This window comes from Paramormyrops kingsleyae, chromosome 5, assembly GCF_048594095.1.
Source record: "Paramormyrops kingsleyae isolate MSU_618 chromosome 5, PKINGS_0.4, whole genome shotgun sequence".
Classification (NCBI taxonomy): Eukaryota; Metazoa; Chordata; class Actinopteri; order Osteoglossiformes; family Mormyridae; genus Paramormyrops; species Paramormyrops kingsleyae.
The window spans coordinates 26,936,038-26,959,723 of record NC_132801.1 but is presented as its reverse complement, the minus strand read 5'-3'; the positions used below and the strand labels follow the sequence as shown (position 1 = coordinate 26,959,723).

Genomic DNA, 23,686 nt, shown 5'->3' with positions numbered 1-23,686 from the left:
GTCCTTTTATTACACACAACAATCCTACACTATAGCGTATTACTTAGTGTGTGGGCGGTAGCAAGGGCGGGCAGCGCATTTCCATTGAGTGTCTTAATGTCGCTAGTGCCCAAACTGTGGGAACTTCTTGTTCTCTTTGTCCTCCTGAGAGTTTTTGTCCTTTCATAAGCGGAGTATGTCAGTACCATGCTCAAGTGCAATAAAGCTCCCGGAGCAGTGAAGCCCTGCCGTTGTTGTCCGTAGCCTGTCCTGGCCTGAAGACCCAGGAAGCCTGAATGCGTGGGTCAGGAGTCACCCGGAGGTTGAAGGGTCACCTGCGATCAAAAGCAAGGGAGTAACTTCTCAGGGTCTCCCTGGCTGCGGGGGACAATGCTGGGTCGCGGAGCATTGCGGATTTCACGCTTGGCGCTTCCCACCTGACCGCGGCATGTCGGAGCTTTGTGTGAATGAGGGATGGAGCCTCGCCACCCGGAGTCTAGACTTGGACAGACCCTAAATACTCGTGTTTATTTGTATACTTCAGCCCGACTCATTACGCCTCCGGGTTCCGGTGTAGGCTGGGTGGTCACGACCATGTTAATCGGCTGCTGCGCTCTCGGAGACGCAGTGATATTTGGTCTGCAATTCGTGCAAGGTTAACGTCATCGGCGAGGGGGGAGCTTTTTCCCCTTTTAGGTAGATTTAACATTAGTGATGCATGCGAGAAACCATGCGCTGGTTGCCAAACCTTTGGCAAAAATATGGCCAAGCAGCTGGTATAAAGATCAATTCCCCGGTGTTTATGAAAGTGGGGAATGTGCTTAATTGTTTGGAGCCCCATAACTCGGCCGGCGAGCCGCACGGCGGAGTCCAGCGAGCCTTTGATGTTCCCTGGGTGTTTGTCCAGTTGCGCGGCGCAGGCTGCTCCTTCATAAAACCCCACACTGGACGCCTATGGGCCGGTCAGAGGGCTGCCCTTTCCGCCTCATGGGACCGAGTTCTTTCGCTCCTTTCACGTTTTCCCCCTATAATCAAGCTGGAGTTCGTCACCCTGCTCGCAGATCCTACCGGAGCGGCCCTACCTGATGCATTTACCCTATCTGGGTTATACCTCACCCTCACTGCTGGTGCGTTTGGGCGAAGAAACGCGCTGTATTGTAGCCGGCAGCAGGACTTTCATCGACCGCTGAAGAGATTCCCCATATCGGCGGATACAGGTTTATTCTACCCCGTTTTGTGTTATAAATTCTGCTTGCGCAAAGTCCCCAGCTCGCCGTGCAGCTAATAAGCCGCTTAGGTGACTTGCTGCACGGGAAGAAGTTTAACTATTATTTCAGCGAGAGTTATGAAATTAGTGCGAGGCGGCTCGCCAGACTGCGTGTTCGTAACCGGTTGAAAATGAGCGGCGCTGTCCGCGGATATCGGGAGGTCAGGGATGGAGGCTTATCCCCCGTCAGTGTGCAGGACGGACGCGGCTGCAGAGAGCTGGGTCTACGCTCCGTGTTACTCTGGCTCTCTGTCTGCACGCTGCCCTCTCCGACGCTGACTGCCAGCCTGGCCGGGGTCGAGCACCCCGGGGTCTGTCCCAACAAGCTGAACGCCAATCTGTGGGTCGATGCCCAGAGCACCTGCGAAAGGGAGTGCAATGCTGACCAGGTGAGTCTCCATTTTCAATTGTATCCACCCAGAAACTGTGCACTACTATGCGTTATTTTCCCGATGCTAGCTTTGCGGTCTTGACGCTGAAAAATGCAGTGCTGAGCTTATTTTAGCTTGCAGTAAAATCTCTGTAGATGCATATGAGTTCGAACAGACGGGGTATTTAACCTGGCCTACCTCCTGGCAGGACTGTGCAGGATTTGAGAAGTGCTGCACTAACGTGTGCGGGCTGCGCAGCTGCGTGGCTGCCCGCTTTGCAGACAGCTCCGCGGGGCAACCGGAGGCCCAAGGTGGAGCGGATGGTGCGGGTCGGAGGGGCGGAACTGCCAGCTGCCTTGGCTTCATATGCAGCCAGCAAGGAGCCATGTGTGACATCTGGGAGGGACAGCCGGTCTGTAAGTGCCGGGACCGCTGCGAGAAGGAGCCCAGCTTCACGTGCGCCTCTGATGGGCTCACCTACTTCAACCGCTGCTACATGGATGCCGAGGCCTGCATACGGGGAGTCACACTGACTGTGGTCACCTGCCGTTACCACCTGTCCTGGCCGCACACCAGCCCATTGCCTCTGGATACGACGGCACATCCCACACCCACATCATCCCAGGAGGATCCCCTTCCCCCCACGCTGTACAGCAACCCCACCCATCAGTCCGTGTACATAGGGGGGACAGTCAGCTTCCACTGTGATGTCATCGGGGTCCCCAGGCCAGACGTCACCTGGGAGAAGCAGACGGAACGCCGTGAAAGCATTATCATGAGGCCCGACCAGATGTATGGCAACCTGGTCATCACTAACATCGGCCAGCTGGTCATCTACAACGCCCAAGCGCAGGACACCGGCATCTACACCTGCACGGCCCGCAATGCTGCTGGCGTCCTGCGGGCGGACTACCCACTGTCAGTTATCAGGCGCGCTGAGGACGACCCCTCTGAGGACCTGGATATGGCCGTGCCTCTGGGACGGCCATTCTCTTCCTCCGACTGCCTGGCGGAAGTGGACCGGCGGGAATGCGGACCACGTCACGTGGACTGGTACTACGACAGCAAGCGCGGAACCTGCCGGACTTTCGTCAACGGGGCCTGCGAGGGCAGCCGGAACCGCTTCGAGACGTACGAGGACTGCCGCGCCTCCTGCCAGCGCGAGGGCACGGGAATATGCTCCCTCCCAGCCGTGCAGGGGCCCTGCAAGGTCTGGGAGTCACGGTGGGCGTACAATTCGCTGTTAAAGCAGTGCCAGGCGTTCGCCTACGGGGGTTGCCAGGGGAACCGCAACAGCTTCCGCAGCAAAGCCGAATGCGAAGCCAACTGCCCGCAGCCCAAACGCCGGCCGTGCAAGACATGCCGCGCCAAGGGAAAGGTAATGTCCCTTCTGTGCCAGAGTGACTTCGCCATCGTGGGCCGGCTGACGGAGTTAATCGAGGACCTGGACTCCGGAATCGCCCGCTTCACGCTCGACAGAGTGCTGCGCGACGAGAAAATGGGCCTGGCCTTCTTCAACACCCGCCATCTCGAGGTCACGCTGGCCAAAATGGACTGGAGGTGTCCCTGTCCGAATATCACCGTGGAGGACAGCCCCCTGCTGGTCATGGGAGAGGTGCAGGAAGGCATGGCTGTTATCCAGCCAGAGAGTTACGTACGGCCCATTACTGAAAGGCGTTTGAAGAAGATCATCGAGGTTCTGGAGAAGAAGACCTGTGAGACACTGTAGCGCTTCCAAGAGTAGACTTTGTAATTTTGGTTCTAGTTACCAAGGCAGGGACATGCTAGTAGGTACAAAGCCAAGGTAAAACCATTCATTATCTGTAGTTATAGTCACCCCAACTAGAAATGCAATTACTGATAAATAGCAGTTTTGGAGAGACTTTCATTGAATATTGTAGTTGACAGGCAGTTTAGTTTAAAATGTGAAGAAGTACTGTTTTTAATAGATATAGGTTGAAAGTATAGTTTGTATATATTTGTGTTGTAGATTGGGCAAAATCTTTAATTTACGTTTACCCCTGTTTTGAGTTTTGACTGAGGGTGACTCTCCGTGTGGTGACCTTTAGAAGTTCATGTTCATTCATGATTGATGTGTAAAGCTACTGAGTGGAGCTGTTCTGTTATTCATTCAAATATATTTTTGCTCAGTTTCAGCAAGGATTGTTTTCCACATATAGCCTTTATTTAGCATTAGTAATCACATTCACAACAGAATTTAATTTATTCAATAACATCACAAAGAAATCCAGTTCACAAAACTCTATGCATTTTTTATATGTGCATTTCACATTCTGCGATGAGGTGGTCTAATTTGTAATATTAATCTTGGATAGGCTAAGGTTCTAGGTATAAACCAAGAGGTTCTAGGAATGTCAAGTACTTTCAGAAGTAAATGAAGACCATAGTACTTGCTATTTTACGTACTACTCTGTTTGGCCACCTTGAATGACCTGTTCTGATGTGTCGACAGATTGATTTAGTGGAAAAAAAAAAGAGTAGCTGTTGAAACTGCTTGCAGTGAAGCCACCATCAGACCAGGCTTTCCTTCCGGAACAACAGGCACTTATTATTAGCTGGCATGTCCACCTGCAGGTCACAGTGGCAACAATCAGATGTTAAGGTGTCTGGCTGACTGGGAATCAAGATGGTTGACTAGACAAACTGGGCAGCGTGGACAGGAGTGTCTTCATATCTCTTACCACTTTCTCCAGGAAAATGCCATTCATCTCTGCCAGGGAACTCAACAAGGAGATGTCCCTCAGACCCCACTCGATGTTCCTAAGGGCACAAAAAACAAAATGCTACCATCTAAGCTACTATGAATGCAGACAATTAGCATTCACTAGGATCACCTGAGCGAGCATCTCTTTACCTCTGCTTCAGACTCTGATCAAATTGGACATTGCTTTCTGGAGTGATCAGTCCGTTCACGGCGTAAGGCTGGATGGGGAAAAAGCACAGAAATGGTTAAACCCATCCAGCCATTTGCTTGTATAGGGTTGTTGGATGTAGAATTGGTTAACAATTAAACTAGAATGCCTTTTGCAGAACAGTAGTTATGGGTAATAAAGAAATTATTCACATAATTATTATGTTTTGCGTAAGGAGCCAAGGTAAAATGACCATGAGCACAGATAAGTGTACCCCATATGTGATGAGTAAGCCATGTGGTTTCAGAATCTTCCCAGCAGCTTTGAACAAACCCTAAAATGGAAAAACATAAGTGCACCTCAACAAAACTTTAGTTCATGGTTAATAAAATTGAAAATGGTGTGCTAGTATATGCTTTCCTTAAGACTAACTTATTGTTGCATAATTGAAATTTGAGAAGATGTAAAGCCAGAACAAATTACAGTCACACAAAATTTATCATATCCATCCCAACAGCCACTGATCTTCCAGTGACTATCCAATAGAGGGTCACCAATTTGTATATCACACATCAGGTGAATAATGTTATTCACTCTGACGGTGATTCTTTGTAGAGCTGACTTCTCAAAGGTCTAACTGAGCTGAAGCTGCGTGGAAAATTTTTAAAATGGATGGATGAGCCGTCACCTCGGTGCAGCACAGCGGGGATATGTGCATCATGTTGATGTTGACGATAAGGTGATACGATTCAGGCTGCATGCCACCCCAATACTCCCAGCCTTGGGAGGCATCCAGATGAATCGGGGGCTTCACATTGTCCAGTTGCAGAAGATCTCTGTACGTTTCTATACTAATATGGAGGAAAAAACACGTTGCAGTCTGGCGTTTTGAACCATGCCCCTGCTGACTTAGATTCAAATGTTTTCTTAATATCATAATAATAATTTTAAACATAACTCCAAAGCCGCATTGTGATTAGCTCAGTAATTAAATTTAAGTAACGACGTTACCAAACCAGATACACTGAAAGCTTTACTACTGGGTGATAACTAGAGCATCGCACAATTCCAGCATCTAGCTGACAGCCTGGTCGTTACGTCAGCAGCTCAAGGCTCCGCCGGCTGCCTCCGGCCTCACGGTGTCCTATGCCACCCTTTACCTGACTATCGACCGCTGGTCTATGTCGGATGGCTGCCATGTGACATTCCTCAGTGCCTGAGCAAAGTGCATCACATGCTGGCCGGAGCCCGACGACACCTCCAGCGCACGGAGTTTCCTGTGCGGGTCCACACAGCTCCGGAGCACCGTGAGAATGGGCTCCTTGTTCCTCTCGGCTGCCGCCGCACACAACATCCTGCACGTGCCTAGAGGGAGCCTTCGCCACGCGCCGAGGCCCTCACAATAGCGCCACGTTCAGGACACTACAAGGTCCCACCGTATGAGCACCTCCCTGCTTAACGAGCTAGTATTTTTGTTATTGTTTCCGATCCCCGGAAGTCGTAAGAGATTCGCGATGGCTTATGGGAAGTGATGTTTAATGATGACGTTGCCATTGTCGCGTATTACACGTGGTTTGAAATAGTTTGATCGAATTAATTCATAGTCGCGTTATGGAAACTGGTGTCTGACGAATGATAACAGATGCTGTTGCCTGAATAGCATATGTTTTAATTGAAATGTTTTCCCACATACCCCTAGCTTTTTGCCTGCCAGTAAAATTAATCAAAATTTTTGTTTATGTGTATTTTATTGTGTTTAAATTTGCACGAAAAGAATTCTTTTTGTAATGTTAGGCAACTTGAATGTAATAATTTAGATATTTACTAAAATACCATAAAATTTCTTAAGATTCGTTTTATTCATTTTAATGCTACAATATTTACAGTTTACAGAACTACAGTTTAGATCAGTGTACAGGTAGGTCAATAGAATGTGTTTTACAATAAGAATACGAAACAATGACGTGATCTACATAATTAAAGCCACAATGCACGTTCTGAATATAGGTACACCTATCTTTCCATCATTACTAGGCTGAATACGACCTTCTTATGCTGGACTACAAGATTGAGGTTTTATATGTCAGTACTTGTATCAGAGGTTGCAGGACCACAGATGCACAAACAATTTTATCTAATATATATTAGAGTAATATGCCTGTGGTAGACAATTTATCTTTTACACCCTTTAATCTTTTCTGGAAATAATTACTTGGCTACTGAGTGATTTAATCAAGATGCTCTCCAGCGTTCATTGTCTGACATACCATTTAAGGCTGCCACTGTTTTTCTCTAGCAGCTGAATTAATTAGCTTTAAAGGAGAATGTAATGCAGTGAGAGTGGGATTTATTCCTTCACGCCTTGCTTAATTTATTGCATGTCCACAGCTGTCAAGGTTGGTTGGAGTGTCTTATCATTTTACACAGATCTGAAGACCTGATATGTGATGCCGTTTTTTTGCAGTGTGGAACCTCCTTGCAGCAGACAGGAGCCAGGAATATGAAGTTAAATGATAACAGCTGAAATCATGAAGAAGATCAGGTATAAAAGAAGAAAGTATCAAATTGTCTCATTTTTTTACTATGATATTTAAAGGCTGGGCAACTAGGAATGGAGTGCTTTTGTTTGTGGGGAGAACTAAACACTTTTGACATCTGGTAGCATTTCAAGTAAAATCACAGCAGAAGAACTGGTGCACCCTTTAGCAATGGGGTTACTTAAAGAGCAAACCACTCAAGAAAGACCCCCTGCTTTACAACTGAAGTAAAACTAATAAATATCACTGGAGAGATGATATAATGAACCGGAGCTGTTAATACTCTTCATCTTCTTCCTCCGCTTGCCGTCTAGCCATCATAGCCTGCATCAGAGCACTGGAAGCAAAAGGAGGGGTGTCCTCTTCAGGGCAAGCCCCTCTTTGATAGCCTTAGACACAGATGATGGGGCGTTAGCTAAGTAGTTGACCTACACGGATCATTAAAAGTTTTACAGGACATACTATTTTTACACTAATTTTTGGTTAAAAACATTAAGTAAAGAAAACTCACCTTCACTGTAATCTGATTCAGTCTGATATGTCCTCTCAAAGTACTGGGGGAAAAACAGCTCAATTTGAAAACAATTTTCAAGTTGTACATGTTGAAAACCAGGATGATGGTTGTTTGAGAAACAGCCGATCGTTAGCTATTGGTCAGTAGTGGTGTGACTTCATAATAAAAAATGATACCTTGTTATGTGTGTTTACTACCCTTTAGATGTCCATGCCCATCATCATCGTGTGATCACTTTAAGTTTCCCGGCAATTATTCTGATGTATTGCTGTGATGTGAAGGTAAAAGTAAATGTAACATCACTGACCTGAGGTCCATGCACATTCTCTGCATGATAGGGAACCAAGGAAAGATTCTGAAAAGTCCTGAGCTTCTCTAACAGAAAAGCTTTGTCTTTGCCCTCCTACCAGAGAAATAAAGAGGTTTATATGGATCAATAAAGGATGGATGCTTTAACTAATTGTGCTGTACTTAATACTATTATTTTCACAATAACACAAATGAAACTGAACTTACATTAATGATCTGTTCTTTGAGAAGAATAATCAACATTTTGCGTCCTTGAGTTATTTGCCAAAAAAAGTATATCAGCACCCTGGAGAGGAAACAAGAAGTTGATATGATAATATCTCAGGTTAGCTACCGTGTATCAGATATTTCACATATTGACATGTGTTCAATGACTGTCCTTGATACAGCTATTTATTTAATGTAGATGTGCTATTCAGTTAGCAGTGAGTCAGCTGACACTCGTCATGAATGATTATGTGTGTCAGATGTGGTAAACTCAATGCCCACATTACACTGCAGTACACTGCTAAAAGATTAAGTTGGCAGAAGAGGTGCTGGCAGACCAGGCAAATGAAAAATAAAACTTTCAGGTAAAAAGAAATGTAAGCGCCATTTTATATAGAATGGTGTATTTTCTGTTTAAGTAAATGGTTAGCATATTTTGTGTTAAGCCTGCCATTATACTTTGAGTTTTATTAGTGTATCTTACAAGAAAGTGCTTCTCCGGTTAGTTTTTTGGTTTGCGACTGCTGTAAGGGATATGTATCAGAGGAGCAATAAAGTTTTGCCTTTTTTGAATGTGAAAAAAGTATATATGTATATATACTGAGTATATACTGTATATATACTGAGTATATACTGTATATATACTGAGTATATACTGTATATACTGAGTATATATATATATTGAGTATATATGTCTTTCATCAGCAGCTGAGTATTTGTTTTTACACAGATTAATTTGTCCCCTAATTGTTCATTGTTAAATGACTGCTGAACACAGGGTGCCTCAGGGGACACCTAGAGGAAAATTAGTGCAATGCAACTTGTAAGCCAGACAGCAACATATAACCAATAACATACTATTCATTGAGTCTTCTGAAGGAGTTCTTTAATGCTTTACAAATCTGACACTACAGTCCGAATGGGAGATTGTGGTGAGAATGAAGGGACTGGGAGGTGCTCACAGGAAGATCAGGGCAAGAAGGAAGAAGAAGAGCTCGCTCTTAATCATATGGCTGTAGATCCACACGGCCCAAGAGAATTCTGAGATGATGGCTGTGTCCTCCATCCAAAGGGACACTGCCTCAAAGGTGGTGTTGAGGCCCTGGAAAGGCCCGCAGCTGTCTGAGGGCGTCAGGCTGTCGGGAAAAAGGACAGAAGTACAAAGATGATATTTTTAAAGTTGCTGTCTTATGTCACAAGTGCTGAGTGATCTGGCGCTCTCTCTTACCACCACACTGTGTACGCCACCAAAGACAGCGCCCCCACAAAGGAGGGGAAGAAGAGCAGCGCGATATAGATGGTCTGCATCTGGGCAGCACGGCCGGACCGGCGGGGGGGCTGGCAGTTCCTGTTTAGGCTGACCTGAGTGGAACAGAAAGAAGCGTCACAAGTGGATTTTAGCTGCTGTTTACTGTTAGAAAAGGGATCAACTTCCTACCCATGACAGTGGGATTAATTTATCACTCTATAAAATTCACCATCAAGGTAATATTATCAAAGTAAACTGGTAATACTTTACTTGATGGGGCATAAATACTATGTAATCGCTCAGTTACTACTGATGCACAAATTATGAACAAATCATTAACAAGTACAGTTGCTACTTGAGATAGATGTGTCACGATTCATTAATGATGAATAAACACGAGATCAGTATTTAACTTATGTTATTCATTACTTGATCCTTCGATAGTTCCATAGTATTTCACAAAGGTTTACAGAACTAACCGATATAGTAAGAAATTCAGCTCTGGAAAAAATTAAGAGACCACAACACATTTTTTCATTTCACTCATTTCTCAATTTGTGGGTGTTTGTGATTAATATATATATTCTTGGCAAACTGCAGCCTGGTTCTTCTCTGTTTCTCATTAATGAAGGGCTTCTTTCTTGCTTTATGGGACTTCAGTCCTGCTTCTAGGAGCTTGTGTCCTAGCAGTGCACTTCACACCTGCACTTAATGTTTCCCATTCCTTTTGAAGGTCACTTTGAGGATGAGTCAAGTACCTTACCTTCTTCAAGTAGAACAGAAGAAATAACTTTATCATCTGTATAAGTGGCAGAAGTGGGGAAAAGTAAATGCCAATCCTGAAGAGAAAAAATAATGGACAGATGTGAGAGGATGTGAAGAGACGGATTGTGAAGATACCAAATGTGATTAAGTATACGTGTATACAAACAGATGCATAGTTGGAAGAAAGGTACCATGTCAGGGTTTGTGCATAGATCAGGTCTAAAACGTTTGTAGCAATATCAAACTCTGGAATCCCAATGCTTGGCATACACCTGGTTCCGATGATTCTGAGTCAGCAAATGGAATAAAATGTGGGAATTCATAAGAACATAAGAAATTTACAAACGAGAGGAGGCCATTCAGCCCATCAAGCTCGTTTGGGGAATATCATTAAAAATAGCTAAAAGTAACTGTATCAGTAAGCATTCATTAGAGAGACTGACCTGCGCAGAAACTCTCCGAAGAATGAGCCAAATATGGAGAAGAAGAAGTCGACGATCACGAGCCGGTACAAGTCTTGTCCCACATAAGATTCCCAACACTGACAATAATGCATTGTGTTACTGGTTACACACATCCATACAAAATGCAAACTCCGATAGAGTATATCAGGTCTTAGACGTATAATATGGTGATAAAAATTAGTCATTGACACTTTCATACCATTGGTACATTTGTAGTCACGTTGTTCACCCAATGAAAGCACAGGATGCTGAGAATAGACATCTTTAAGAAGACATTTCTGGAGGAAGAGGTATCAAAAATTCAGACTTTACAAACACCTAACAAGTTCTCTTGTAAAGGTTAAAATTTGACACTAAGTTACAGGATAATCCTATTAAAACACCTTGTCCACAGTGCAAACATTTATATAAAATACAGGACTTAAAAATTCTTTGTTTCAATTGCATATATGTGCAAATTAAACAAATTTATGTGTCCATAGGTTTCTTCTGCTGTAATATCAAAAATAACTGTCTTGGTCACAGCAGTGTACCACCAACCCACAGGACAGTTCATCTTGAATCACTCTGACACACTTCATCATTGCCTTTAACTAAACAGTCTTTAAATGCCAGACTTCCTCATTCCATATACCATCCCAGTGCTGTTCAGCTGGCTGTTCCTTCCTTCTTCTTCCATTTAAGGTCTGTCCAGTTTAATCTCCAACATCTCGGTGTACTTGAATCACCTCTTTGATCTTTTTATTATTTTAGAATTTAGTTTTGTACTACTAATGCACCATAAAAAAGTTTGCTGGTATATGTTGCAACATTTTGTGTAAAACATCCCTTGAGTGCCTTCTGGAGGGTGGTTTTGCATCAGTAGCTTCCATAAAGAACCTTTGAGTTGAGTATCTACAAGGAAGGCACTGAAAGGCTTTCAGCTTAATGATTGCCTAGTTCTTTTTTAACAGGACATTATGTAGAAAGCGGAGAAGCTGTGGATCTGGTAGGACCGATTCCAAACCTGAGGATGATGACGTAGATCTGAAAGCGAGGGTTGGAGTAATTCTCCACCTTGCTGAGCAGTGAGTAGAGGAGTGGGATGACGAGGTTGAATAGGGACACCACGAATGGGAGAAGTAGAGTAGAGGCCTCTTCCTTCAGATTTCCAGGGTTTTGAGACACTTTGATCTGCTGTAGGGAGAGCACATAGTCAACTAACCAAAGGACTGCCAAAATGTTAGAATGATAGCACCGATTTGATAGGGATGGTGGTCAAGTATAGCTCTACTACGAACATCTATAGGTCTAGCTCCTGAGCCGCTGTAAGGAGATACAGAGAGTTGCCGAACCAACCACATGACAAACCACCTCAGGGATGAGAACCCGAGTACAACCATGCGGCGAGTGATACCTCAGTACCACACAGTTTGAGTGGAACGAAACAGTGAAGTTTATTCCGGTGGCTGGAGTGCCAATCCTGCCACCAACCCCCTAGGTTTTCTCTGAAAGTTGGAGGACCTGCTTTGCAGGGCTGGATGTAGATTAACATCATACCCAGGATGAAGCAATCGCAGCTTAAGGGCGTCGCTCAAGGGCCCAGCGGAGCAGAATCACTCCTGGCATTCATCGAGGTTCACAACAGCCACCACTCTGCCCACTGAGCCGCTGTATGTGATGTAAATATACTGCACGTGTAAAATGTGTGTATCTCAGTCCTTTACACTAAACATACCTGGAGGTTGTACTGACATAGGTAATATATGGCAGCACAGGAGCCGGCTGCAAGCCCCGCAGAAACCACCCAGGTGCACAGGTGGATTCCAAGCTGCTTCATCCTCTCTGACACAGGCAGGAAATTTGTCTGCATCATTTCCGAAAGAGACTCCTGGGAGGAAAGAGGATTGGAAGACAAGCGGTCTGGAGAGTGAGCAGCAAAGGGAGCGGCAATGCTGACCGTGAGGGGCGGAGCCAAGCGATCACCTTAAGCTGGACCCGCAGGTTATTCTTACGCTGTCGTACAGCTCTCTCATTGACCATGCTGAAATCCCAACTGCACAGGAGACGCCAGGCGCTGCCCGAGCTCAGGTCCGAGAGCACAAAGTTCCTCCGGAACGACCTGGCCATGCTTCACGTTGGGAAGTGAGGAGGAGAGAGAGAGACAGAGAGAAAGAGTCAGACAGACAGAAAGGCAGACAGACAGAAAGGCACCGCCATGAGACCCTGAAATTAAAGTCCAGATAAAAGCTGTAATTTCCAATGAGATGTGAAATCACAATTTGATTTATGTAATAATCGTAATTATTATTGCTGTTGGGAGGAGGGGTTATAGAGAAGTACAATTCCTTGCTAAAGAGATGGGAATTCTTGGTCCTGCTCCAGTCCACTAACCTGTAGATAAGAGACACTCCACATAAGACCAGGTAGGCTGCGATGGTGAAGAAGTAGGCCAGCTGCATGTTGTACTTGAAGTCACTGTCCTTCGTCCCATTTATGTAGCCACCGTAGTACATTACTGTCTGATTGAAATACCCCTGTGGAGAGCCGAAGTAGCACATTCACTGGTTGTTGTTTACTGATGTATTTGACCAAAATTTTTAATCATAATTGCCAGAAACGATTAAAAAATGGCTAATGATTCCTATTTATATAGGTGACTTCAAGGCCATGTTTGGCAGTGTGACCGTTCAAGGTGATCACAAAAATAAATACAGGAAGTATAAAACGTACATAAAACTTACAGCACCGGTGATCAGTTCCAGCCCTGTGAAGCGTACATCAGGGCTCCGCCCTGAGGTTTGCACCAGCTGCGGGATGGTGATGAAGCCGAAGTTGACCAGGAAGGAGATGGTGTTGAACATGAGCAGCCACTTCAGGAAGCTGAAGTACGACAGGACGCTGGTGCCAAAACGGCCCCCGATCTCCTTCATGGTGCCCTGCCACAGCCGCACGGCCTGCCTGGCCGACGACAAGCCAACGCCACACCTGCGGAGAGACTGAGAGGCGTGTCCGATGGAGGAGGGTGTGCAGGAAGCGGGGGAGGTGCCTCTGGGACCTGGAGGAACTTTGTGCAAGGTTGACTTGGATGTCATCTTAAGCATTAAAAGCAGTAAGTCACTCTCTCTGTAAATTCACTGTATATCAATGGATGCCTGCAGCATTCTTACACTCAATAAATTATGCAATCTTGAATATGAATATGGTCTTAATAGAACCCTTGGGGAGTTAATTTAAAACAAATATTTTCAGTCTCACCAAAGAAATCTGCTCAGAACAGTCCGCAGAACAGGTGAGCAAGAAGCCCTTCTTAGAAGACTTTGATGCCAGTACTTGGTTCCTAAGTAAAGAAGGACAGATATGGCCCATCACACCCATTGTTACTGCAAACACTGTAAACGGTACAGACATATGCATTTACGGAACTATAAAGGGAGGGAGGGTAGCTTAACATCCGATTTATAAAACCTGGCAAGTTACTTCACCAGTACATATTAATATGTTTAGTGTTAACTGTATAAAAACCAGCAGCTGACCATGGACAAAGCCTGGCTTACCGGATATTTTTCTTGTCTTCCATGCACATGGGTAGGTCTCGGATGGCCTGGATACATTCCCTCGTTGACATGGTCACCAGCTCTTTCACCAGGTCCTGCTCCTCTGTTGAAAACAGAAAGTATCTAGCAAGTTAGGGATCTAGAAAAAGTCCAGAAAAGGTTTTTTTTTCTGAGATACGTTTTCAGTTCATTGGTTAATATCTGTGTTTACATGAATTCAGCGGCCTTTTTCTTTAGCAATTAAATGTTGTATGCGTTTGAGAAGGATAATTTACACTTTAACCCCATCTAAACTCCCCTTTGCTCTCACACATCTCACCGCTCATGATCTCATCCCTGACGTCTTCTTCGGTCAGGCCAATCTTCTCCAGAGCTACATTACCACCTGGCAGTAGACCTGTCTTCAGTGTTCCTCTCCGTCGCATTGATGTGACACCTGGGCAAAAGACAAGAGGTTCAGTGCTTGCATGACTAAGCATTAAAGCGGCAAAGATGTGTGATTCGAGCGATTCCGAATGTGGAGTGATTGTTGGTGCCAGAAGTGGTGGCTCCAGTATCTCAGAAATATCCACCTAGCTGGGATTTTGGAACACTGCAGTGTCTAGGGTTTACAGAGAATGGTGCGATGGACAAAAAACATCTGGGCAGCAGGAGTTCTGCAGCTGAAAACACCTTGTTAATGAGAGAGGTCAGCGGAGAGCGGCCAGACTCATTAACGCGACCAGGCTTCTCTGAACACACAACTCATCTACCCAGGAAACAGTTCTGCGTAGGTGTACATAATGAAGTGTTTATTTTCACGCAATTCACTCATTAATTACTCTATACTCCTAAGAACATAAGAAATTTACAAAGGAGAGGAGGCCATTTGGCCCATCAAGCATTCGGCCCAACAAGAACTTAACTAATAGCTCAGAGTTGGTAAAATCTTATTTAGCTCTGATTTAAAGGAAAAATAATCTTTTTAATTGTCTTGAGCATTTGCAGCTCCTCTAAAAATACAACTTATTCTCTATATTTGATCATTTTTGAACAGATAATTAAATTATATGGAGTTCAAATGATATTTCAACAAATGCCTAAGCAGCACACTCAGTATAACTAGGTACAGCAGTTGTTTCATCTGGCTACCAAAGGAGCTGATGTTAAATTATATAGTATATTCTATTAGTATTTAATTAAAGTATACAGTATATTTGTGATGCCCCCTCATTTACCTTGCGTGAAACCCCAATTGTAACCAGCTGTTTCCTGCTTTGCCTGTTTAGTCCTGTGTATTTAAGTCTGCGTCCAAGTCAGTTTGCCCAGATCCGTCATTGTACCGTGTTTTCCCGTATAGTCCGTTCTATCCCCATTAAAACCCCGTATTTTGGATCATTGTCTGCCCGACTCGTGATTCCCTGGTTATCACAATATTAGTATATATGTCAAATTATAAAGAATATGCGTATAAGCAAATTAGGTGATTCCCCTACAGGAAACTCATCCGACCATTTGCTGGAACATATAAAGAGGAACAGTGCCCAGAGAAAATGTCTCATGGGACTTTTATCCAGGAAAAGTTAGACAGAGATGGGGAGAGATAATATATCATAAAAATGAGTTAACTTATTACCTTCTATCAGGAAAAAATGTAATAAAATAGCCTTTAAATATTAAATTTCAAATCAAAGTTTACTCACAAGATAAGACCCGAGAAACTGTTTTGTGACGTACAAAAATAAACAAAAACCATTTTTCCTTATAGGTAACATTCCACCCTGTCCTACCTCCCAGCTGCCTTATCTCCAGTTAACCATAAGGACCCATTAGGCAGATGGCAGCAGACATGAACTATTTCCCGTCTGAACCCTGCCTGTTCTCTCGTTTGTGAGTCTAGCAGTAGTTGCCCTTTGTCCCCAGTCTGAGGTAGGAAGCTTTTTTTGAAGATAATGACTAACTTCAAGTCAAGGTCCATTATTCTTCAGAGCTACTGAACCTACAACATGCTTATAATAATAAAGTGAAACACAAACAGCAGGTCAGACTTTACCGGCAAATAACCAAACCAGCTGGGAGCTCAGCCTCTTATTTCCACTTAGCCCAGGTGTTAGACACAGTGTGGCTCTAATTGGCTTGTGAAACCGTAAAAGACTCCAGGAAGCACGGCAGACAGAAAACATTTAAGTGTCTTGACACCTTTGGCTCATAACTTGTGTTCTGCACACATAAACTGGACATTTCCTTTTACTAGTATTCAGTCAAGCCTGTGTGCATGTCATTGTTTGCATGACTGTAATTAAGACCCCAGACTAAGGGCGACACTGTGGTCTATGCAGCAGGCAGAAGAAGGTTCTCCACTGCAGGAATCCAGGCAGGAAGTCCTGAATAATCTCAACTCATTGAGTTCTACACATGTTTACCCAGAACAAAGGTTTGAGACTCACCTGTAAAACAGGTATGATTTTTCAGGACTCTGGGTGCATTGTATTATGCTAAATGTGACCTAGCACGATTATCTCTATCTCTGAGTAGTATAATATGCTCTTACTCAGGTTTTACGCATTGACCTAGAATTTGACTAATTGATCATCCATTCCCACTTAAATTATCCAAATAAAGGTTTATTATCCAAATAAAGGTCACGCTGAGCTTATGCTAGGAAGCACAAAGCTCAAGGCGGGGACACCCTGAACTGGATACCAGTGTCTCACAGGGACTGCAGTCACTCAGTCGCACACTCTAAGCGATTTAGAGACACCTTTTTACTTGAACTGAATGGCACACTATACAGGGATGAGAACCAAACCCATAATTCTGCAAGTGTAAGGTCATGGTGGTAACCATATAATCACTGTGCCCATCAGTCTCTTAATGATTGGTAGTGTTTAGCATTAGAGCTGTTCTGCTTTGTAACATCTTTCTTATAGACTTTACAGTCTTACCCATTCGCAGTGTCCCTGGGGGCTGCTCTTCATGGCGGAATGTACTGGAATCCTTCGGCAAATTAATTCGTATCTGACTGTTGTCTGGCTCTATCGAGAAAAACCAGAAGATATGTAATCAGCATTTCAGAGCAACATAAGCCCAACTGCACTGGCCGGGAATTTAACATGGGCTAAGTGCTGGGAAGGCAGCTATGCTAACCAACGCTGTGGGTAAACATCGTAAACATAGTCAAATAGTTCATTTGGGAACAGCCGTCTTTTAAATGGTGACCTTTCTGTCAGCATACCGTGGTTAAGCTGCCATGCTCTGTTTCCATACTGGCTGGAGAGTGGAACCATGGGAATGCTGTCCGGAGACCTCCAGCTGCCCTGTCCCCTGAGCCAGTCCCCCCCACCCACATGGAGTGGCAGCATGGCAGCGGGCTCTGGGTTCCAGTCATAATGGGTGTGATGATTATCTTTTCTTGAGGGACTGTCAGGGGCCAGTAAACAATAATGTCATTTCCATACATTTTATATACAGTGGTACCTCGGTTCTCTAACTTAATCCGTTCCGGACTCCGGATCGAATCCTACAAAGTTCAAGTTCTGATAAAATTTTTCCCATAAGAAATAATGGAAAACCAATTAATTGGTTCCCGGCCCCCGAAAATTACACCTAAATAGGTTTTTTTTTTTTTTTTTTTTTTAGCATTTAAACACAAAATGAACAGGATAAAACAAGAGCATTTTTTTCTTAATGGCTTCCAAAACGATAAAGATCTTATCCCAACATTACCCCTGTCCTGCCCCGATTGTCCGCTCCTTCCGTGTGCCACGCCCCCTTGTTAACCTCGTGTGGGATCCCATTGTGATCAGCTGTTTCTGGTTGTTGTCATTAGTCCTCTGTATAAAGTCCGCGTTTCAGTTTGTTTCCCCAGTCCGGTCATTGGGTGCATCCGACTTGCTTACAGCGCTGGCTTAAAGCAACGCATTCTGATCCTGACGCAATGCATTATGGTTAGATACATTGCGATCTCTCACCCGGCTGCACAAACTGGAACCGCCTCCGTGACGACACACCTTTGCCCTTATTGGCTGAAGAGTTTAGTTACACGCATGACGTTTGTATCCCAGGCAGTTCCGATGCGCAATCTGCTATTTCTCCCGAATATCACGTAAAGCAGTGAGACCTGGTTTTCAGTTAATTTACCTGGTAAAATAAAGTTTAAATAAATGACATAAATGCTCTAACAGTACACGTAAGTTAGTGGTTTATTTATTGTTAGTTACTGTAATGTTGCGCTGCTTTATTTGGTTAATCGTCCAGTCTGTGAAGAAGGCATTCAAGTAAGAATTGCATTGTAGTATGACTCATTTCCTGGCGCTTACAATTTATATTAGGTCAGCGTTCACGGTTCAACTTCTGATATTCAGATTGAGTTCTAGGTCAAACTGGTTTGTTCAACTTTCAAGAAATTCGAGTTCTAGAACTGAGGTACCACTGTATATATATTTTCCGAAACTGCTTATCATACTCATGGTTGTGGGGGGGGGGGGCAAAGCTTATCCTGCCACTCACTCACACAAGCACACCTATGGGCAATTTGGCATTTCCAATTAGCCTCAGCTTGTTTTTTGATTGTGGGGTGGGAGGGGGGTGGAGTACTCAAAAGAAACCCCACGACGACACGGGGAGAACATGCAAACTCCACACACATGGAACCCGGGCAGAGGTGTGAGGCAACAGTGCTAACCACTGCACCACCATGCCCCCCCTACACACACACACACACACACACACACACACAGTATATATTATAATGGGACAGTCAATATATGTGTTTAATACTTTATTTACTCTTCTATGTACTGTTCAGTGGGCATTAATGTATTTAGAATGGTATCAAGTTGGTATTCAAGACTTTGAGGTGATCCAGTATATTTTTCCAGAAAGCAAACTTTCAGAAAGTGTCCCATTTTAACAATACTCACCCTGTATAGACACATGAATAACTTATTACGCAGGAAAAATATAAAGACTGATGGATAATTTAAAAAAATCAAATCCTCCAAACAAAAATACACTGATGGGTGAAGAAAAATACATAATTTGTGTCTTGTATGGTACGTTTTTCAATGAGTGAAACTATCACAATGTCCGAAGCTCAGTACAGCCTCGAGTGTTACATGGAAACAGATTTCAAGAGCGGCTGAGACAGACCTCCTGTCTATTTCCAGTGTTTCAGAGTCATGGTAGGCAGGGTTGAAGAGGCCCTCCCCATCAAAATATGACATGGTGATGTCCGGCTCCTTCCTTTGCTTTCACTTTCGTACCCCTATTCCACTCTGTGGTCTAGCCTCTTCTCAGTGCGCCATGTGCTGGCTCCAGCTGGGACCCTCTCGAGCTTCCTGTAAGCAGCCCAACCAGAATTAATGTTTTCTACCTGACGTCTGTCTTGTAGGCTGTATTGTTAATAAATTCCCCTCTGATTTCACTGATTGTTCTGACACATGAGACTGAATGTAAACAGAGCCCGTTTGCATGTCTGCTCCCTGAAGCTCCCTCTCTGCTTACAGAGAAATTCAATCCTCACTAATCCCTCAGAGAAACTCATGGGAAATGAATGAGGGGTATATAGTTTCATTATGCCACGGCAGGCCAAAAGATAACAGAATACCAGTGCATTGTCTGAATGCATGGAGGGACATCCCTGCAGATGGAAGCTTTAAGTGCAATGTCACATTCTGAAACATCATCATCACCCACAGTATTTGCTTACTTTTACAAACAACACAATTTTGCTTTTCCTCTTGACATTTCTGTCTAAGCTATACTGTGTGCTTATGCAAAAGACCTACACACACACAGTGTACATGAAATGTGCCCTCATAGAGCAACAGAGTAACAATGATAAGTTTACTATAAAATGGCATTTTTCTGTAATGTGCATTCTCTAAAACCACTGAAACATAAATTAAACACATTATATACAACATAAAACACACCATTTAATATGGATAAAGACTGATGGATAATTTAAAAAAATCAAATCCTCCAAACAAAAATACACTGATGGGTGAAGAAAAATACATAATTTGTGTCTTGTATGGTACGTTTTTCATATTGGTGTTAAGCACATTGTGATAGTTAAGCTATGTCTGTCAGAGTGCGTCAGTTTAACCATTTTAAAACTTCTCTTATCGAGTTATTCAGCTAATGAAGTCCATTAATTAATTGAGCTGGTGGTGAAATTTAATGAACACTCAATGCATTGGCTGAAGAGGGATGTTCGTCTAGGCATCCGACAAGATATCAGCAACTTTTTGGAATGCAGAAGTAGTTCTTGTTTGTTTTGTTACTGTTAATTTGCATATGTTCTAATGTTAAATGTAATTTTTCTGAGCAAATATTCACTTACTACCCAGATAAAAATCCTTAAACATTTTCTTTGTCTGCGTAAATCGTTTGCACAGTACTGTACGTTATCAGGTTTTACAGGTTAAATTCTGATGTCACCAGTGTGTTCCGTCAACTATAGCAGCAAACATGTTAAGTAGTTCACGCTTTATAAGGGATTTTTTTATTTTTAAATAATTACATTGCCCAGCCAGTTGCCAGCATTAAAGGCAAATACAATGTTATGCCTACAATAGGCTATGTAAGGAATGAACGAAGAATCCATGTTCCCTAACTAGGCTAAATCTGACTTAACACATTCAGCAGTTACCATGGCTGATAGATAACAAAAACAAAAAAGTTTTTATACCGTATTAAATACATCTTACCGTTATAGTGGGGATCAATTTTCTCTGACGGTTCCTTTACTGCTCTTAGTGGATGTAAAATACTTCTTTAATCCACCTTTTAAAAGGAATTTTAACGGAATTCGTTGGAGTTCTCATTTATCTTCAGTCCTGTAATCCTTACATGACGATGGCATTTAAAAGCCAGTTTTACAAAGCAGTAACACAGTGTCCTCTTCTAAAGGTAAAAGTCCGCCTGTAATATATCATTATTCTCCCGATATGTACGTCATCAGCGATGCCTTATAATTTCCTCTTATAATTTCCTTAATGCACCCCCACCTAGCTGGTTACTCATGGACTCTCTATCTGTTAGATACGGTTGCCAGCGCCGTAGAGGCGGAGCGTCTCATTGATGGGCTTCCGATAATACCATTTCCCGAAACGATTCGTTTTTTTAACGGATAAAATTAGGCACAGGACCGCCGAGGTCCCACTGGTGACTTTTACGGATTTATTGAAATCTGCCACGTATTATTATTAGAACGACTGAAACAGGAAACCGTTTTGTCAAAATTTAACACCATTTAAACTAGCAGACGCATTTAAATGAAAGCGACAAAATCTGACCATAAACAAGGTGTATTAAATGTTCCTGCACCTGACATCTAAATTCACGTAGGCTGGACCTACCTTGTAATCCCAAATCCGGTCCTTTGTGAGATTTACGAGGAAGATTAACAAATTAATAAATAACAAAATATAACGAATGGCAGACATTCTGGTTTAAAGTGAGAATAAACTTCACTTCTTATGAAATGTACTATTACAGATGCAAAGGCAACTTGCAATAAATACACATATAGAACATACACTATATTGCCAAAAGTATTGGGACACCTGCTTTACACACACATGAACTTTAATGACATCCCATTCTTAATACATAGGCTTTAATATGGAGTTGGCCCACCCTTAGCAGCTATACCAGCTTCAGCTCTTCTGGGAAGGCTGTCCACAAGGTTAAGGAGTGTTTTTATGGGAATTTTTGACCATTCTTTCAGGAGAACATTTGTGAGGTCAGGCACTGATGTTGGATGAGAAGGCCTGGCTCACAGTCTCTGCTCAAATTCATCCCAAAGGTGTTCTGTCAGGTTGAGGTCAGGGCTCTGTGCAGGCCAGTCAAGTTCCTCCACACCAGACTCGCTCATCCATGTCATTTTGGACCTTGCTTTGTGCACTGGTGCGCAGTCATGTTGGAACAGGAAGGGGCCATCCCCAAACTGCTCCCACAAAGTTGGGAGCATGAAATTGTCCAAAATGGCTTTGTATGCTGCAGCATTAAGAGTTCCTTTCACTGGAACTAAGGGGCCAAGCCCAACCCCTGAAAAACAACCCCACACCATAATCCCCCCTCCAGCAAACTATACACTTGGCACAATGCAGTCAGGCAAGTACCGTTCTCCTGGCAACCGGCAAACCCAGACTCGTCCATCAGATTGTCAGACAGAGAAGCGTGATTCGTCACTCCAGAGAACACGTCTCCACTGCTCTAGAGTTCAGTGGCAGTGTGCTTTACATCACTGCATCCGACACTTTGCATTGCACTTGGTGATGTAAGGCTTGGATGCAGCTGCTCGGCCATGGAAACCCATTCGATGAAGTTCTGTACTCAATGTTCTGGAGCTAATCTGAAGGCCACATGGGGTTTGGAGGTCTGTAGCTATTGACTCTGCAGACAGTTGGTGGCTTCTGCACTGTTCATCAGGTGCTTTGGATAAAAGTACTAGCAAAGATCCTTATTCAACACAACATTACAGACTGCAGCAACAAAACATATACTTTAACAAGAAGGAGATTTAATATGAATAAAGTAACATATTACTCCTCCATGCATTTTGACAGGGGGCTACAAATGCTCCACCAAAGAGTATCTGATGGGACCAATGAAATAAACGTGATTGGCAGATTCAGTTGGCGCAGGCTGAAGTTGACCAAATGAGTGGGCAGAGCAGAAATTTGGGTGGGCATTGCCCCTGGCCACTTCAAGATCCGGCTGTGCCTAGTCCTCTTACACGGATGAGAAAAATTCTCGTCACTGCCTTTTGCCATGTTTTCCACACAATACAAACCCACGTTGCATGCTGAGCCTGCGCACCTGCGTCTGTGACACTGCTATAGTAACTTTGGTGAATGCTGCACAGTATTTAACGTCTCCGCATATGACAGATGCCAGTAACAGCCCAGGAGCATGCTGGGAAAACTGTAAATAGCCCCTGTTTGTGTTATTGTTAATACCACCGATTGTCATGGGTGCCCTTTTCTTTGTCATACAGTACATGAACCCTGTCTGATGTTGGATGAGTTGGAGTATTGGAGGGGAGGCATATACCCCCACACACACACACGCACACACACACCTCTGGATATGTCTAAAGAAATGTAACAAAGTTGAAGAATACGAATACAATAGTTGCACAAAAATACTTACACAGAATGCAATAGTTAGGCCTGCATTCAAGATTCAAGCAAGCAGGTATCAGCCCAACAAACAATTAGGGACAGCCAGAGGACGTCCTCTGGACGTATTGCTGTTTGCTGGGAGAAATTAAAAGGATTTTCCATTACAATTTAGATAATGCAAATTGCAGGAGTATACAGGACAAAACGAGTAATACTAGACAGCAAAGTATACAAATATGCTTATGTGATATATACCGATCGGCCATACAGTTAACACCACTGAAAGGTGAGATAACATTGATCATTTTGTTGTAATGGCACCTGTCAAAGGTAACATTAGGTGCTTTCATGCGGCTGGAACTTTTTTCTGGAACCAGAACCTTTTTCTGGTATCAGGGACTTTTGTCTTTTTCACACGTGAAAAACCTGCCCCAATTGTAGTTCCTGAGAGGCAGATCCCACGCCAGACTAAGGTACTTTTTGTTCGAACCCAAACTAC

General features: G+C 43.6%; 3 protein-coding genes across 10 annotated transcripts; 1 reads left to right on the top strand and 2 right to left on the bottom strand.

Moving 5' to 3' along the window:
* The first annotated feature begins 309 nt into the window (after positions 1-309).
* wfikkn1 (WAP, follistatin/kazal, immunoglobulin, kunitz and netrin domain containing 1) lies at positions 310-3,780 on the top strand. Its single transcript, XM_023825191.2, has 2 exons — positions 310-1,635; positions 1,826-3,780. Exons 1-2 carry the CDS (start codon positions 1,378-1,380, stop codon positions 3,344-3,346), a joined length of 1,779 nt encoding a protein of 592 aa, XP_023680959.1. The 5' UTR covers positions 310-1,377; the 3' UTR covers positions 3,347-3,780.
* mettl26 (methyltransferase like 26) lies at positions 3,781-6,239 on the bottom strand. The gene is made up of 7 exons (XM_023825196.2): positions 5,886-6,239; positions 5,651-5,855; positions 5,179-5,341; positions 4,765-4,824; positions 4,493-4,560; positions 4,320-4,398; positions 3,781-4,206 (listed from the first exon to the last, which is right to left on the bottom strand). Exons 2-7 carry the CDS (start codon positions 5,842-5,844, stop codon positions 4,150-4,152), a joined length of 621 nt encoding a protein of 206 aa, XP_023680964.1. The 5' UTR covers positions 5,845-5,855; positions 5,886-6,239; the 3' UTR covers positions 3,781-4,149.
* A 91-nt stretch (positions 6,240-6,330) lies between these two features.
* tmc5 (transmembrane channel like 5) lies at positions 6,331-21,225 on the bottom strand. 8 transcript variants are annotated; one of them, XM_072712486.1, is made up of 22 exons: positions 20,767-21,215; positions 19,202-19,389; positions 17,286-17,470; positions 16,996-17,085; positions 14,391-14,507; positions 14,072-14,174; positions 13,773-13,854; positions 13,259-13,513; positions 12,909-13,051; positions 12,501-12,645; positions 12,253-12,405; positions 11,542-11,711; positions 10,735-10,813; positions 10,515-10,612; positions 10,263-10,358; positions 10,070-10,145; positions 9,286-9,419; positions 9,020-9,193; positions 8,058-8,136; positions 7,849-7,944; positions 7,539-7,581; positions 6,331-7,416 (listed from the first exon to the last, which is right to left on the bottom strand). In XM_072712486.1, exons 2-22 carry the CDS (start codon positions 19,273-19,275, stop codon positions 7,304-7,306), a joined length of 2,505 nt encoding a protein of 834 aa, XP_072568587.1. In that variant the 5' UTR covers positions 19,276-19,389; positions 20,767-21,215; the 3' UTR covers positions 6,331-7,303. The 8 variants fall into 8 exon arrangements, with proteins under 8 accessions (XP_072568587.1, XP_072568586.1, XP_072568588.1 ...); XM_072712485.1 differs by having other exon boundaries at positions 10,070-10,358; positions 20,767-21,225; XM_072712487.1 differs by lacking the exon at positions 10,263-10,358 and having other exon boundaries at positions 20,767-21,217.
* Positions 21,226-23,686: the final 2,461 nt, after the last annotated feature.